A 16,891-nucleotide genomic window follows, 5' to 3' on the forward strand; every position below is an offset into this window, starting at 1 on the left:
CCTGCAGAACTGAGGGGCTCCGGCGACCGAGCGGGCGAGCAGCGGTGACCAGGGTCCCGTAAGTGGTCTCCCGGTCGTCTTGGCCGTGTTCTTCTCTCTGCTGCTTCTGTGTGCGTCCACGCGGGCGGCCACTTTCCAAAGAGTACACTGGGGCCCAGAGGTGAAGGACGAAGGGACTAGCCTCCCCTAGAGCCCACACCCTGCCCTCCTAGGCCAGCCCCGCCCTGCGGAGCGCTCCGTGCCGGTGGGACTGTCCCACGTCTAGCCATAGCGGCCACGTGACTACCAGCCACGTGAGGAATACGCGAAGTTTATTCACTTCATTCATTCACTTGCATAGAATGACGCAGTTAACTTCTTTTAAATTAATTCCACGTAACATCTGCGTGTAGCTAGCAGCTGTGCAATTAGGCCAGTCTGGATCATTCCGGCTGCCCCTAGAATTCCTTCCCCGGGTGTTCTGAGCCTTCTTCGGGGGCCGTTGCAAACCTCTGCAAGGGTTGTCCGTCTGAAGTGTCACCTGCCCGCGGGCCGGGCGTCCCCAGGCTTGTGGGGCAGCCGAGGGGCAGCCTGGCAGGGAACCGGGGTGGGCGTGTCAGGGGCGTGTGGACGCACAGGTCAGGATGTCCCCACGGCTGTGTCTGAGGCCCCTTGTGGTGCAGGACGGGGCTGGGTGTGGGAAGGGAAGGGTGACGCCCGACTGGAGGTCTCCCGGGCGGCTGAGTGATTCACATCCGCGGTTACGCAAGAGCTCCGCCCCCTGCAGCCACGTCGGGCCCCTAACCACTGGACGGCCCGGCCTGTCTTTCTGGGGGACTTTCCTCCGGGCCCGCAGCTGGTCTGCTGTTTTGCCCGTCCAGCCGCCGGGCTGGGTCTAGGGGCCTCGCCTTGTGCCCGGGCCAGGGACAGGTTGCTGAGCTCTGGGGTTGAGGTCTCCGGAGACTGGCGCCCTGGGCCACGGGGACACAGTCTCCTCTGGCCATTGCTTCCCTGGGCTCAGACTGGCCAGTTCTGTGCCGTCAGCACTTGGCAGCCGCCGCCACGGTCCGCTTGGAAGCCTAAGGCATAATTTGCCGAAGCCCAAAGCTGTGAGCCCGCGATCTGGGTTTTCTTGGGGCCGCCTGCTGACCCACGAAATCCTCTCTGTGGGGGCCTGCGTGGGCTCTGCCTCGGGACACCCTTTCCTTGTCTTCCTGGCTCCTTCTGTAATCCCAGCCGTCCCGCAGCTAAGACTGGGGTCCCGATGGGGGTCTTCCCTAGGCCCCAGCCTCTCGGCGCCCCGGTCCCTCTGACCCTTGCAGGACCCCCGTTTGGAGCCGCCGCCCGCCCTGCCCGCCCCCCAGCCCGACCTCTTGTCGCACACTCGGCCTGGCCTCCTGCGTCCCGGACCTGGGACCCCCAGTCCTCCCAGAGGGCCAGGGGCTATATCCCAGCACAACCTCCGTGAGCTCAGGCTCTTTACGCGGCCGATGCTGGCAGAAGCCACAGGCCACCAGCTCAAGCTGTGCCCACAGTCAACCCTTCGATGAGCTTTCTCACTTTCTGCCGTTCTTGGAAAAATGGAATTGGTAGACCCAGTGAAAAGACTGGAAAGAATGAAATAAGCCAGCCATGTGCCCACCGTCCCTCTTGAGAAATAAAGTGTTCTAGGTGCGGTGTGAGCGCCCGGGGGACCCTCCCCGTGCCGGTTCCTGCCAGGGTGACTCCCTGGTCACTGCTGGCGCACGTGTACTGCGTGTCTGGACGACGTGTGTCTCCCGTCCGAGGGGCGTCGGCTCGGAGGTGCTCTTTGCTTTTTCAGGCGACGGGATGTCTCTGAGATTGTCGCCCTGTTCGTGTGTACTGACCGTGGGCAAGGGCTCCTTGGTGTGGGCCTGCTGCTGGAGGTCAGCAGAAGCCTTCCTCTGTCCTCGGCGCCGCTGGAAACATCCTCACGTGTCCCCATGCACACATGTGTGTCCCCGGGCGGATGCCCAACTCTGACCTCCCAAGTGGCCTTCTGGCGTGTTCTCCCACGTGCCTCGAGTGGCCTCTCCGGGCCGCTGTCTCCAGGCCACTGTCTCTGGCCAACCTTTGCCCTGGTTCCCACAGCTCGCACGGCGTTTCCCCTCGGCCGGCGTCCTCACCTCCCTCGGCCGGCCCCGCCAGCCTGCCCGACTGTCCCCTGGGACTCCTCAGAGCCTCTCTTTGTGCCCGGACATCCGGTGTGTTCCGCGTCCCGCTCTTCCTCCTCCCAGTGCCTCTGAGATGGGTGGCCTCATCCCTGCTGTAGGGGGTTGACTAACGTCCCCCCAGAATTCATGCTCACCCGGAACCTCAGAAAGCGACCCGACTGGGACATGGGTCTCTCAGAAGCGCGGTCGGTGAAGGCCCCGGAGATGAGATCCTGCCGGACTTAGGGTGGTTCTTAAGTCCGACGGTGGGGGGCCTTACAGGAAGGGGAGAGGTACAGGGGGGCAGGCCACGTGAGGACACAGGCAGAGATGGAGGGAGGTGGCCACAAGCCCGGGGACGCTGGAAGACGCAGGAAGGGTTTTTCCCGCAGCCGCTGGAGGAAGCTCGGCCCCGCTGATACCTTGATTTGGACTTCGGCCTCCCGAACAGGGAGAGAATCCGCTTCTGCTGTTTTAAGCCACTCCGAGTGGCGATCTGAGCCAGCAGCCCCAGGAAGCCCGTGCACATCCCACTGGGCCTGGGTGGGTGGACGGCACTCTCACCGCCGAAGGGTCGCCCTGAAACGCTGCTGTCTGGGCCGTGTCTCTGCCCTTACGCCTCACGAGTAGATGCCCCATGGCATCCCTGGTGGGTGTTCCTGCCCTCCCCCCAGTCTTTCTGTCCAGGCTCGAGCACCCCTCCTTGCTCCAGGCCCCGGGGAGCTCTCCGCCTCTCGCTCAGGACGCCCGGCTGTACGCAGGGCCCGGCTGCCATCGTCCCAGCCATGTGGGCCTGGGGAGAGAGTGTGGCTTGGTGGCGGGGCGCTGGTCAAGGAAGACACTGCCGGAGTCTGGCTGCCTGTGGGCCTTGCCCGAGGCTCCCACGGGTGCCCCTTGCTGGTGCCGTCCTTCCCACCCACGGACACCCTCTCCTCCTCTGTTTCTCTCGGGTCTCAGCCTGGCCATCCACTGAGGTCCTCAAGCAGGAAATCTCAGCCGTCGCCCTTGACCTTTGCCCCACCCCCAGCACCCTCAGGTCGGCAGGTCACCGAGATCTTCTCAACTCCCCCTGCCCTCAAATGACCGTTGGATGGGCTGCCTCGTGGCCTGGGCGCAGTCAGGCATCAGTGCCCACCGCGTCTGCACCCTTCTCCCCACAGACGCTCCTCTGGTCCTGTCGGCGTTCAGTGGCATTTACCAAGACCCGCCTGCGCCCACCGGCTCCATCCGTGTGATGATCCGAAACAGACCTGGTCGTGGCCTCTTGCTTAAAGGACCCTTAGTTGCCTTTTCCACATGGGATGAACTAAAGCACAGGACGGTGTTCATGACGCTTCCCAGCCTGACCCGTGTCGCCTTCCAGGCTCTCACTGCCCCGTCCTCCCTCCTTGCTCTGGGCGCCCTGGCCTTCCCCCTGGCCACGGCGCCCGGACAGGCCCTGTACCTTCGTACTTCTGAAGGCCTTGACTTTGACCCAACCTGTCCATCTCCAGGGTTGGCCTTGGGGGTTTCTTTGTCCTCCCGCCCACAGGGCTGGATGTTCTTATGGCCCATGGCTCGCAGGCTGCAAATATTGTTGAATTCAACTGGGAAGGACAAGCTTGGGGTGATGGGCCCAAGAATGAGTTTAAAATAGAAATGTCAGCCTTCTTTTGCGTTGGCTGAAAAGTAGCTTTTCTCTTCGTGTTCTGGTGAAGAAATTCATTGAGAATGCGGTGTCTCTGGGGAGGAGGGTTGGGAGCAGCACACCCCTGCAGCAGGGGGCACACGTGGCTCCCACATTGAAGGCGGTCGATAGAGCACATTGACGTCATCGCAGAAAGTTCTGTCGGGCCGTACTGGTCGGGAGAGCCGACACGTTGGCTCTTCAAGTTCATTGTTCTTCCTGTGAGCACGTGTTGGGCACCTAGCGAGCGAGCGGGCTGAACGTTGGGCTCTCGAGAGGCACGGGAAGGCACTAGCCCTTCGTGGGCTTTCTCAGTAATCTGGGGAGATGTTTCAACCCCAGGGGCTGCGGGGCAGATGCTCCCGAGATCCGGGCCTCCATGCTCCTCGATCCCCTTGTGCCGCACGGGCCGCGGGAGCCTCCTGGAGGCACGAGGCTCCGGCTCCGGCCCCAACCCGGGATGGGAGACTGAGCATGAGACCTGTTCGCGGTGGAATTTGGCTGCGCCTGGGCCGCCCCTCTCCATTGTCTTGGTTCCCTTCCACACTGTTCTGGAAGCACTCCCACACCAACGGCCGGCCGGGGCTGTTTGCACCAGTAGACCCCGCAGCCATCCCCAAGGCAGAGAGTAGCTGGGTTGTATTTATTTAGGAACAGCCGAAACTTGCTGCTCAATAAAGAGTGGAGAGAAGGTTCCTGAGCGGAATGTAGCCGGCCCCAGCCCGCCTCACCCTGGGCCTTGCTTGCCCTCTCTGCCGGCAGGTACGGGAGGGGCGGCGGCCGCGGGAGGGTCAGCGGGGGGCATCAGGATGGACCGCCTTCACCTTCGTTGTTGACTCAGGGAAGCCGACCTCAGTGCTAGAGTCTGGGGATGAGCAGGAAATGAACGGAAAAGTCATTTTTTAGAGTGAGAGTTTCCCATAGCTTGGAGCTGATTATGGAGGATTTGAGAGCGTCTGCGTGGAGCAGGGGGCGGCGAGAGGGGGTGGAAAGCCTGAGCCCAGGGCCTCAGGAAGTCTCCTTTCGGCCAGGCTCCTCTGTCCCCATGTTCCCTCCTCAGAATGCGCACCCTGGGAACGAGGCGACGAGGCTACATTGGTCCAGGGGTCCCTGCTGTGCGCATCATGGGAGTCGTCCTCCTGGCCTGGCGGGGGTAGTTTGGGGCACCCGGGGATGCCTCGTAGCTGTGTGTCCTCCCCCTCCCCAGGGTGCAGGGGGCTTGTGGCTGTGCTTCCTGGAGGGCCCTCCCCGGCCCTGCCTTTAATGAGAAAGCCATCCCCCAAGCCATCCCCCAACTCTTCCTCCTCTCCCCTACCACGCCCCTCGCTCGGAATGGGGACATAGATGGTGGTCAGGAGTCTGCAGACGGGGGCGGGGGGGTGGGCAGATCTGTTGGGGGGGTAAAGGACAGAGATACCATCTTGGGAACGTCTAGAAGAGGCTGTGGGGCAACGGTGCCCACCCCAGGACACGGGGTGGTGGGGGAGTCTGGGAGTGGGGGCAGTTTCCCAAAGCTGTGGCCACGGTGGGGGGAGGGGGTCCTGCCTCCCCCAGGTGGCAGGTGTTGGTCCAATTTGGGAAGTGCTGGGTGGAAGGAAGCCAGCCCCCTCACAGGGACTGCTCTCGAATTTACTATGCTAATGCGCCAGAGGCATCTAAGGCCTGCATCTAGTTTATGTAACCACAGAGCCTTGTCAGGGGAGGAGAGAGCCACGTGGGGAACCCACTTCGGGGATGCAGGTCCGGCCTGGCCTGGCCCGTTGCTCCCCTCCCCCGCTGGGTGTGACAGTGCTGGTGCCTAGACACAGCCTCGATGAGCACTGGGGGGTTGGCTGCCCTCTTCTCCCACGGCGTGGCCTCACCCCACCTCTGCGCCTGGCCTCTGAGCTGGCTCATGACTAACATGGGCCTCCTTGGAGCCAATTGGTGCTGCCAGGTTTTTGGTTTCAAACGCTCCCCTGCTTGGGCCAGAATGCTTGGATTTTTAGGCATGGAGGGGGGGGGGCATAGACGTTGAGCCAAACTCTGCCGGGGAAGCACCGAGGGTCAGAGCTGTGCTCAGCGCGCCATGAGGACGACGGCAGTGAAATCATAGCCTGGGCCTGAGCGCTGGGCGCCTGCGGGAGGTGGCGGGGAGGGACGGCGGGGGGCGGCCCATGGCCAGCCAGAAGACTGGCCTACCCCGGATTCCCACCCGAGGACCTGTCTGTGGGGCCCTCCTGGGCTGGCTTGCCCTGCGGAGCATCCCGCGTGTATTAAAGGGGTTTCTTTGTATCTTTTCTGTCGTGTCTAAATTCAATACAATGAACAAATATTATGTCTATAATCAGGAAAACCAGTGAGGGATTTTTTTTTCAAAATCGGGGAAGAGATTGAATGGATAACCCCCCCCCCCCATTCTCCGTGATTGCCATTGTCCTCGCTCAAGGATTGTTAGCGCTTGGTGGGCTTGCGGGCTTACAGGGCCTGTCTGTGTTCCCTGGGGGCCCGAACACGTGGCCACAGATCCGGTGGGTCGCAGCAACAGAGGTGTGTTCTCCCGAGGTTCTAGAGCTGGAGTCTGCGATCCAGGTGTGGCGCCCCGCCGCCCCCCCCCCCCAGGCTCCAGGAAAGGATCGTTTCCTGGCCTCTTCTTGCTTCTGGGGGCTGCATCCAGCCTTCAAAGGTGGGGGCGCCAGGTTTCCGCTCTGCCTTCACATCCCTTTCTCTGTCCATACCGCAGGCCTCTCTCTGCCTCCCTCCTGGGTGAGGTGAGAGGCACCCATCTGCACTGAGGGCTCACCCTCCTAACCCAGGCTAATCAGGACCCTTTGTTTAATGCCATCTGCAAAGACTCTCCAAATAAAGTCCCACTTGCAGAGATTAAGGTGTGTGACATCTTTGGGGGCCATTATTGAGCTCGTGGGACCTCCCTGGGCTGAGACACTGTCCCCACCTTCCCTTGGCAGGCAGGCCACTTTTGGGGCTGTCCTCCAGGCTCTGCTTAGAGGGGGTGGGAGTGGGGAGATGGTTCCTGTTTAGTGTCCCCTGCCACCAAGGAGACACCCTTGCTACATAGGAGACTGCGTTTGAGGTCCCATCCCAGGCAGGAGGGGAAGGGACTTTGTCCCCACCATCCAGCTGGTGTGCATGGACAGCACCCCCCAACTCTGACCAGGTGCTGGTCCCCCCCACCCCGAGTTTGCCAGGTGAGCAGCACCCCCCCCAGTCCAGGGGAAGAGCAGGAAACAGCTGAGCCCCCCCCTCCCCGAGGCCTTGGGGGGGCCCCTCCTAGAGAAATGCTGAGTATGGGGAACCGCGCTGAGGGCCAGGCTCCCTCCCTGGGGACAGCTGGGGACTCACTGACTCATGAGTAACTGGGACCTTCCAGGAAGTCTCCTTCGGGCCACCTCCCCACCCCCACCAGCCTGGGCGGGGACAAGCCTGCGGCCTGTGTCACCGGGCAGCCCCAGGGACAACTCCTGGGGCTCATTGGGGCAGGTGCTCTGGAGCCCTCCCTGGCCGCCTGCGTCCTCGGGGCCGAGCAGGGAGAGGGGTCGGGCCAGGCCCCTTCGCCTGGCGAGGCCGGCTCGCAGCGACGGGGCTTCTCTCAAACGCTTCAGCCAGAGGAAGCGTCGCCTCGCGGCCCGGGGAAAATGAAAGACTTTGGAAGTCGCCAGGAATTTGACTGCGAGCTGGTTTCCAAGAGGCTAAGTTAAGCTTCTCCAAGTGGATATTAAAAAGGAGCAGCAGGCCTGGCGGAGGGGCTGGAGGGGGTGGAGAGAAGGCCGGAAGCCGCCCGCTGCACCCCGCGCCTCCGGAGCCTCCCCGCGCACAAAGCCCAGACGGGCCGGCCGGACCGGGGCTGCGGGAGCCTCGCGGCCGCCCCCGCCCCGCTGCCTCTCCCGCGCGGCCACCGGCCCTTCTCCCTCCGGATTCGAAGAGACAATGCTACCTCAGTTTGGGGCACAAACATATGATCAGCACATGGAAATGTGGTAATTTGGATGCGTTCGTGATTGCAACAGATTGAAGAAATTAGACCAGACAAAGAGTGTTTTTGGAGGAGGAGGAGGAGGAGGAGGAGGAGGCCGAAAGAGGGAGGGCGTCGGGGGTGAGAAGGGGAGGACGCCTCTGGAAAGGGGGACGCCGGGACTCCCGCCTGCTGCTAAATATATCCGTAGTAATGGAGAGAGACCGGATCACAGGTAGGCCCCCCGCAGCCCCCTCCCCTAACTCAGAGCTGGGTCTGCGCTTCGGGAAATCAGCCCCCGGGGGTCACTTTTATTCATTCGTGTGGACGTATTTCTGTTCCTTTGGACTGTTCTGAGGCCGTGGGACGCAGTGTTCCCAGAGCGGAGCCTCACCAAGTCTGGCTCTCACTGAGGCTCTGCTCTCCTTCCCCTCGCCGTTCCGCCTGGTCCCCAGCGGGCCACTTCTGCTTCTCCAGGCGCTGCGAATGCCCAGACGGGTGGTGGCGGCTCCAGGAAAGGGCCGGGCGGGGGGCGGGTGGCCGGCTCAGGTCTGGGCGGATGGCATGTGGGCCCTAGCTGGTTGGTTCACCCACTGTGTGGGCTGTGTTTCAGCTGCCAGCCAAAGTCCGTCTTCAAGGCCGCCTGGTCTCCTCCCTGAAACAGCATTTCGGTGCCTTCCCAGGCGCCCATTGCAGGGGTGGAGCTCCTGGTGCTCAGGGATGTGCAAACGTGTGCGCGCGCGTGTGTATGCCCACGCACAGCACACACAGCTGGTCCCATTCGCCCAGAGGCTTGGGTCCTTAGCAGCAGCGAGTCCCCCTTGGGGCTGGGTGTGTCACTTGGGTCCTCAGTCACCTGGGAACCCTGCAGTGGGGAGGGGGAGTGACATCTTCTAGGGTCACCGAGGGACGCTCTAGGCCAGGACGACCAGCGGATGTGGGCTCCACTCAGATTCTGGAGCAGAATCGCTGTTTAAAACATCCTGATGTCACCTCAGGGCATGCAGTGAGGGCAGATGGCTGGTCCTTGGGCTGGAGGGGCCTCGAGGGTCTGGGCCCGTCCCTGCTCCCCTGGGGCATCCCGCCGCCTCTAGCTGGGCCATTCTCACTGGCAGCCCCCAAGGAGCGGGCACGGAGCCGTTGGGGCGGTGTGAGAGCCCACTCTGAAGAGAAAGGAGGCTGTTCTGGCTTGAGTCATCCCGGTTCGATGCCCCCCCCCCCCCCGTCCTGGGTCAGGCTTCCCAGCCACTCAGCCGGCCATGGCACACTCTGTGACTCGGTCGGTGTCTGACATCATGAGTCAGTTCCCCTTCATTACAGCGCCTGCTGCCTGCTGCGGGCCCCCGTCAGGGTCCTGGTCCACTGGGGAGGTCTGGGCTCTCCTTGGGCTTCAGCTAGTCTGTGCTGACCCTGGTGAGCCTCAGAATGTCACCCCACAGATGCCGTAGCCCTCGTCTGTTGCTTGCCACTGCGTGTGTTAGGGGGCTCCCCGAGAGGCCAGAGGGAAGTGTGGCCTGTCCTGAGGCTCCTTCTCTCTGCTGATCAGATCCTTATGGGAAGAGAGCTGCTGAGTGGCCATGTGCGCGCGTGCGTGCGTGTGTGTATGCATTTGTGCCACTGGGACCGCCACAGGATGTGGGGCAGCCATAGAGACCCGTGGGAGGCAAGGTGTGGACTCAGCGACACGGGCCAGCTGGTTCAGGGCTGTGGAGCCTGAGTTCCCTGCGCAGAGGGGACATTCACGGGGTCCCTGTGCGGCTCGGGAGGACGGTCGCCTCAGCAGCCTGGCTCACAGGGCCCCGGTGGCCGTGGGTCCAACCTTCATTTCCCAAATGACCAAGCCATGGCCCTGATGGGTGAGCCAGGGGAGCAGAGAGCCAGGACACACAGTGGGGACACACACTTCTTTGGGAAGTGACAGCACTCTTGGAACATTCTGGGCTAGTCAGACCCCAGCAGCTTTTCATGAGCTGAACCAACTGCCTTGGAAAACGGTCAGCTCTGCGCCTTCACGGCCACACTAGGCACCGCTGCCCTCGGCTGGGACTGCCCCAGAGGGATGGAAACGGGACCTTCTCTCAGGACGTACCTGAGGAGGAATGGGTACTATCGGTGAAATTCTTGTAGGGATGTGTTGTCGCTAAAAATTTCTTATTTCTTTCCAAGCTTTGTTAGAAACTGGTTACAAATGTGAATGATGATGGAAAGCCTCAAGCCCTTTCCTTACATGTTCCTCAGAACTGCTCAGACCTTGACTGTGGTCTTTGATTGTAACTCGGCTTTTAAGCAGCCCCCCACCCCACCCTGGGAAATGAGTTCTATCCTGTCCCTCTGCAGCCCGGGGCCTCAGTTTCCTAGCCTGAAATGTGAAGGGGTTGGACCGGCGTGACCCCAGGCAACACCCCACAGCCGTGGGCCTCTGAGCCTGCTCTGTGGGGTCCCCGGAGGCTCCTTCCTTCTCCCCTTGTCTTGCTGTAAGGCACTGTGACTACTGTCTCAGTCCCCACCCGCGCAGCGGGCAGAGGCAGGGCTGGGGGCCGCGATGTCCGGCCCGGCCCAGCGCCCCACCTGACTGCTTCCAGACAGGCCTGCCACTGCCTGGGCCCCCCTGGGCTGGTATGTGAGGTGCATCTGGCTGGTTCTCGGCCACTGCCCGTTGCTGTCCAGGAAGAGCTGGTGGGGCGGGGAAGGCAGGTGCAGGCAGCCGCAGGCAGCCGCAGGACCCTTCCCTCTGCTCGCTCCTTCTCTTGGCAGTGCTGGGCTCCTGCCAGGTTTGTGAGTCTGGGATCTGGGTTCCTCCTGGGCAGTGGGGTAGCCCCGGCCCTCTCGGAGGCTGCCCCTCCCCCCCACTGCCCCGGGAAGATACCAGAGGGCTTGTCAGCAGGGCAGGGATGAGTCATGGAGCAGCGACTGGCCGCTGAGACACAGAAGGCTGCTCCTTCCAGCCAAGGGTCGGGTTTTTTCCCTTGTTCTGGACGGGCTCTGTGGCTTTTACAAATTAAGCAGTTTTATCTCGTTCCAAGCGCTTGTATTTCAGCAGGGAGAGAATCTCCAAGAAGGGAACTTTCCACTGGGGAGCTGTAACTTAGCTCCGCTGGGCCTCGGGGAGGGTGGGAACAGGCCTCGCGGGTGAGTTGCAGGCAGGGAGCGTGGAAGGTCCTGCTCGGTCGTGGACGTCGGCGGAGGTCCTGGGAGGGTTGCTCCGTCACTGGAGCGCTGGTCCGTGGTTGGGCGTCTGCCCGGCACAGTGAGGCACAGCACGCTCGTCTGGGAGGTGGGGGTCTGCTCTTCTCAGGGGTGTCCACTGTCATGGGGAGGGCAGGGAGCTGGACACCCCTCACCTGTCCCTCCCCCAGGTACTTGTCCCCTTGGTCCTGGACAGACACTGCAGGTCCCAAGCTGCCTGGACCCGCTGTGTCCTCTCTGGCTTTATTTCCCTCATCTCCAAGACGAGAAGTGTGGCCAGTAGCTTTCCTGGGCCCCTTCCTCTTCTGGCTCTGACCCGCAAGGGACTTGGCCCCCGGAGGAGTTTCTCAGGGCTGCTGAAAGCAAGTGCTACAGACCGAGCGGCTGGAAACAGCAGCCACGGACTCTCCCACAGTTCTGGGGGCTGGAAGTACAAATTCAAGGTGTCGGCAGGGCTCGTTCCTTCTGGAAGCCGTGAGGGAGCTGCTGCTCTGTACCCCTCTCCTGGCTTCTGGGGGATGCCTGTGCTCCCGGTGGTCCTTGGCCTGTAGGACATCATGCAGTCTCTGCCTGTTGTCACAGAGCCTTCTGTGTCCCCAAGCTCTGCCACTGCTCTCTTATGAGGACACTCATCCCTGGACTTGGGTCCCTGGGTAATCCCAGGTGATTGAATCTCCAGATCCTAAACTTAATTATACCAGCAAGATCCTATTTCCAAATGGGACAGTGTTCAGGGGTTCCAAGTGAGCATGTGTTTTTGGGGGTAGGAGTCACCATTCAACCCACTCTGATCCTGGGGTGTCAGATGCACGGATGACTCCATGTCCCAGATTCCTCATTGTCCCCCTCTGAACCTTTTGGTGTGGCTGCTGGCCTTTGCCACTGTGTCATGTGCACCTGGTGGGGTATGGAGAGCTCGGGCTTGTTGGAATTCCAAGAGCCGGTCAGCAGATGGCCCTGCTTCCTCCCTGGAGCTCCCTGGTCCTGCCTGCCGGGGGCCCGGGATCCCTGGAACTCTGTGCTGGGCTCTGAACTCTTTTTAAAGATTGGGGCAAAATATGCATAACACACAAATTGCTGTTTTAACAATTTGGGGGCCTACAGCCCGGTGGCATTTAATGAGATGCACAGAGTTGGGTCACCATCCATCCGTCTGCACAACTTCATCTTCCAGCGTGAAACTCTGCTCCCACGGAACATCAGCTTTCCGTTCTCCCTCTCCTCTGCCCTTGGCCGCCACCACCCTCCTCTCCGTGTCCGTGAGCTTCACTGTTCCAGGTGCCTCGCAGACGTGGAGTGGTGCGCTATTTGTCCGTCTGTGCCTGGCTTGTTTCACTTAGTATCATCTCTTCGGGGTTCATGGTGTTGTAGCAGGTGTCCGTTTCCTTCCAGTTTAAGACAGAATGAGGTTCCATTCTATGGATAGACCACATTGTGTTTCTTCTTTTATCTTTGGCTGGACCTTTACATTGTTTCCGCTTTTGGGCTGTTGTGACAGTTACTGCTGTGAACACGGGTGTGCAGATATCCGCTCCAGGCCCTGCTTTCAGACATACTGGGTCCACACGCAGAAGCGGCGCTGCCGGATCGTGTGGGAATTCTATGTTTAATTTCGGTGGGAAGCTCCGTCCTGCTTGCCCGGTGGCTGCACCACTTCCCATTGCCACCAGCAGGGCACAAGGGTTCCAATTCCCCCACCCCCTCAGCGACATTGCTATTTTATTGACTTGTTTATTTCTTTTGAGCCATCCTCATGAATGCCAAGTGGTATCTCACTGCGGGTTTGACGTGCGTTTCCCTAACTGCTTAGAGACGATGAGCGCCCTTTCCGGGGCTTGTTGGCGTCTGTGTGTCTTTGGAGAAATGTTTCTTCGAGTCCTTTGCTAAGTTTTTAATTGGGTCATTTGTTTTTTGGTGGTGGTGGTGGTGGTGGTGGTCATAGGAGTTCTTTATATATCTTGCATATTAATCCCTTACCTGATGCTCGACCTGCAAGTATTTTCTCCTACCCTGTCAATTACCTTCTCACGCTGTTGATGGTGTTCTTTGATGTGTAGAAGTTTTTAAGTTTGATGAGATCCAGTTTTACTATTCATCCTTTTGTTGTCAGTGCTTGTGATGTCATACCCATTGTCACAAAGCTTTTCTCTTGTGACTTTTCCTAAGAGTTGTATAGTTTTGGCTCTGGCGTTGAGAACTTTGATCCGTTTTGAGTTAATTTCTGTATATGGTGTGAGGTAAGGTTCCTGATTCACTCCTTTTCTTTTCTCACACCCAGGCTGGCTCCTCTGGGTGGCAGAGAGTGGGGAAATCCTGGGCTGGGCCAGGCCTTGAATCTCTCCCCGCCCCAGGCTGGCCAACAGAGCCTCAGCTCTGGCCTGGAACATGGCTGGACATGTGCTACATCCCGGGGCGGCCCAAGCCCAGCCCTTCTGGGCTGACAGTGGAGGCCAGCCTGGGACGTTCTGGGTTCCACCGTATGGATGTTTCTGTAATTCTCTGTGGTTCCCCCTGCCCAGCCTGCATGTGACACTGGCTGGCTGTGTGGCAGGGTGTGGGGCTCAGGGTCCATTGGTCTGTCCCCATGCTCCTCGGGAAGCCTGTCCACCCACACCCTCTCACGTGGCCTCTGCCGTCCGAACTTACGCCTCCTGCTCAGAGCTGCTCATCCCTCTCGTCTTCCCTTCCAAGCCGGCAGAAACTTCCGTCCTGAGGCTGCTGCTCAAACCCCTTTGCCCGAAGGCCCTCCAGCACCGGGCACGCCTTCACCAGCCACACACGGATTCCGCTGACGGGGTTGGCTGTGGATTCAGCTCCTTTTGGGGCTGGGCGTGTGACTGGGCAAAGGGCAGGGTGGGACCTGACCGAGAAACAGGGGAGATTTCCTCCTGACAAGTGGCCTGAGCTTGGAGAAGTGTCTCGGCCACAGCTTGACCTCCGGACAGAGAGCACCGCGGATTTCAGCTCGCAGGGGACAGCACTTCCGCCTTTAGACCGTCAGCTCCTCCTTCCTTGTTTTCTTTTTTTCCCCTTTAAACAAATGAGGAAACTCTGACTTGAGCAAAGCTGAGTAAACAAACCAACACACCCCTAGGAAATTAGCAAAGAGGCACCAGCTCTGAAACTACATGCTTTTGGGGCTGGGTGGGTCTGTGGGAGCAGATGGGTGCGGCGGGGCCGCGGGGTGCGGGTGGCGGGAACCCGCTCGCCCTGTGCTTCCCGCCTGCTCTCCTGCCCCCTCCCGCCAACAATCTGTGTGGTAGCTTCTGCTTGGAGTTCACCTCCTGTCATTCCCTGGCGGGGGTCCTACTTGCAGTCCCAGGAGGCCCCCTTCATGCCAGCTCACTTTTTGAATATTTCTTGAGGTCCCGCAATGTGCAGGTGCTTGCTGAGGTTCTCGGCCCCCCCCCGGGAGCGAGGAGGTTACAGCCCTTGCTCCCCTGGGACTCCGTCTGAACCAGGTGTCAAGCAGCTAGCCAGTGAGCGCATCGACAGGTGATCTAGACGAAGGCTGTGAAGGAACCTAGAACAGGTTGATGTGATTGTGACCTGGTGCGCGTGTCCGTGTGTGTGTGTCCGTGTGTGTGTGTGTGTGTGTGTGTTGGGGGATTAGTGGAGGCCCTCTCTGAGGAGGTGACACTGAGCTGAAATGTGCATGACCAGAAGGACTCCACCAGGCCAGCGTTCAGAGGAAGAGCTTCCAGGTAAAGACAACAGAAAATGCAAAGGCCCTGAGGTTGGGTCATCCAGGTGAGGGGAGGGGCCGGGTCGGATGGTGCTGGGGAGGCCCGTGGGGTGCCCCGTGGAAGGAGCTATGGGCCCTGGATGCCCGGTGGCTGCTGTGTCCCCTGCGGTGGGCTGGGAGGGGGAGCCGGGAGGCCTGGAGGGGGAGAGCTGGTCTTCGCAGTGGGAGAGGGAGGGTCTCTGATTCCTGGGGGGACCCGGGTGGCTGACGAGGCCACAGATGCCCTGACCCGCTGCCCAGCCCTGCCCCGGCGGCTGCTGACTCGAGGAGGGGGGCTTGCGCCGTCTCAGCTAGGAGGATGCCAGCTGTGGCCTGGTGTCTGCTTGGCCAACCGTGGGGTGAGGCTAGGCTGCCTGAGTCCTGGGAAGGTGACCCCGTGGCAGCAGGCGTGGGAGGGGCGGCGCGCTCCTTCCCGTCCCTCCAGCTCCCGCGTCCCTGGGCAGAGTTATTGGGAGCTCCGCTTGGCGCCACGTGCCCGCGGGGGACCAGCACCCCTCCTGCGGGCAGGGACTGAGCAGCCGCCTCTCCCGCTCACCTGGCAAGGGCTCGGGAGGGGATGGAGACTCAAGAGCTGCTCTCGTAGGACAGTGGACAGTGGGTGCCCGTGTGTCCTCAGTCCACACGGGGGACATTTCGGTCAAGCCCTGCTTGCTACTTCGTGTGCCCCGTAACCATCCGCGGGCCCCCAGGCGGGGGCGACACAGGCACGGTGGGCGAGTGCAGGAGGCTCTCCCAGGCCCGAGACCTCGCCTTTCGGGGGCTTCGCTTTGGGCCCGCGCCCCTCTCTGGCCCTGCTGCTCCTGCAGTGCACGTGGGTGGCTCCCCGCCATCGGTCTGGCCGGCCTGCCAGGGGCCGTGGGGCCCTTTCCAGGTGGCATTTCTGTTCAAAGATGCAGGGCTCTGGGCTGTAGGGCTGGGGAGATGTCCCAGGACGTTGTTATCTGGTAAGAAGCCAGGCACGGCTTTCGGAGGGTGGACATCTGCATGTTTCCAGGCTCCAGCATCCTCATTCAACGAGCGTGTCCTGATCCCGACGGCGCCATGCCCGAGGGAGAGGCTGGGGCTGGGGGGCGACCGTGGACTGGGGGCTTGGGCTGTGCCTCTGTGCCGTGTGCTGAAGGTTTGGGGGGTGGGGGGTACTCCAGGGAACGCCCTGTAGCGCCCCCCCCACCCCCGCCCCAGCTCGCACCTCTCTGGGGAGGAGTGGACAGTGGGGTCTGGGTTCTGGAAATGTGCATTGTCCGGGCATGGGTGCCCCCATTACTGCAGTGAGGGGCCGGGCGGGGCCTGGGGAGGGAGGAGGCTGCAAACCTGAGAAGCGAGACGGACTGGGCTGCAGAAAGCCTTTCCCCCAGAAGGTGGCGGTGCAGGCCCTCCAGCGCCAGCCCCTGCCCCGTCTCCGCGCTCACCCTATTTGTGGGACGAGGCTGCCCCTGCCTTCGTTCCCCTTCCCGGGGCCGCTCACCGCCGGCTGGCGCGGGGAAGTGGCGGGTGGAGAGAGTGGGAATCGCGGGGAGGGTGGGAAGGTGCCGGTGCTGGAGCGAGGACCCCCTTGGAGACTGAGACCCGCCGAGGCCGTGGACTTTGAGGGCTTCCTGCCTCGGGGGGGGGAGGGGCTCTGGCTACATCCTTCTTCCCTATTTGTGGTTGATACATCTCAGTCTCTTCTAAAGTTTTCCAACTTTTTACTGTGAAAGATTTCAAACACACAGGAAAGCTGAAAGAATTCTAGCATCCCCCTGTGTCCCCCTGCGTCCACCCGCGGGATTCTGTAATGCACATCAACCGTGTCCCCCAACAACCCGTGCGATTTGGGGGCTCCACGTCGGAATAAGTTGCCGATATCCGCACACATTACCCTTCAGACACCTCAGCTTGCATCTCCCTAGCTGCACTCCAGTATTGGTTGAAGTTTCTGTTTCTTTCTTGGTGGTAAAACTGATGCACCATGGAACGCCCAGAAGTTAAGCGAACCCCTCTGAGTTCGGACCTAGACTCCCACGGTGCGTCCTAAGTGCTGTCGGGCTGCAGGGCGTCACCATCCACACTCCTCGCCAGTCTGTCTCTGCCTCCACCTGCCTAGGGGCTGCCAAAATTCCGGCATTTTCCGCTATCGATTAATTTTGCCAGTTTGTGTGTTGTTTTCCATCTTGTCTATGTTTTTGCCGTAGTTTGTCCCATGATTGCTG

At 61.0% G+C, this 16,891-nt stretch overlaps 1 protein-coding gene across 2 annotated transcripts in view; it reads left to right on the top strand.

Annotated features, from left to right (window-relative positions):
- SEPTIN9 (septin 9) overlaps positions 1 to 16,891 on the top strand; it is a 149,736-nt gene that overhangs the window by 15,889 nt on the left and 116,956 nt on the right. Inside the window, exon 1 of one of the 2 annotated variants that reach the window (XM_080827584.1) lies at positions 7,885 to 8,006. The exons of the other annotated variant lie outside the window; for it this stretch is intronic. Coding sequence (XP_080683710.1) covers positions 7,985 to 8,006 — 22 coding nt within the window. The 5' untranslated portion in view covers positions 7,885 to 7,984. Of the gene's footprint in view, positions 1 to 7,884; positions 8,007 to 16,891 lie in introns of those variants that run through there. 2 annotated transcript variants of the gene reach the window in all.

The sequence above is a fragment of the Martes martes genome, assembly GCF_963455335.1.
Source record: "Martes martes genome assembly, chromosome: 16".
NCBI lineage: Eukaryota > Metazoa > Chordata > Mammalia > Carnivora > Mustelidae > Martes > Martes martes.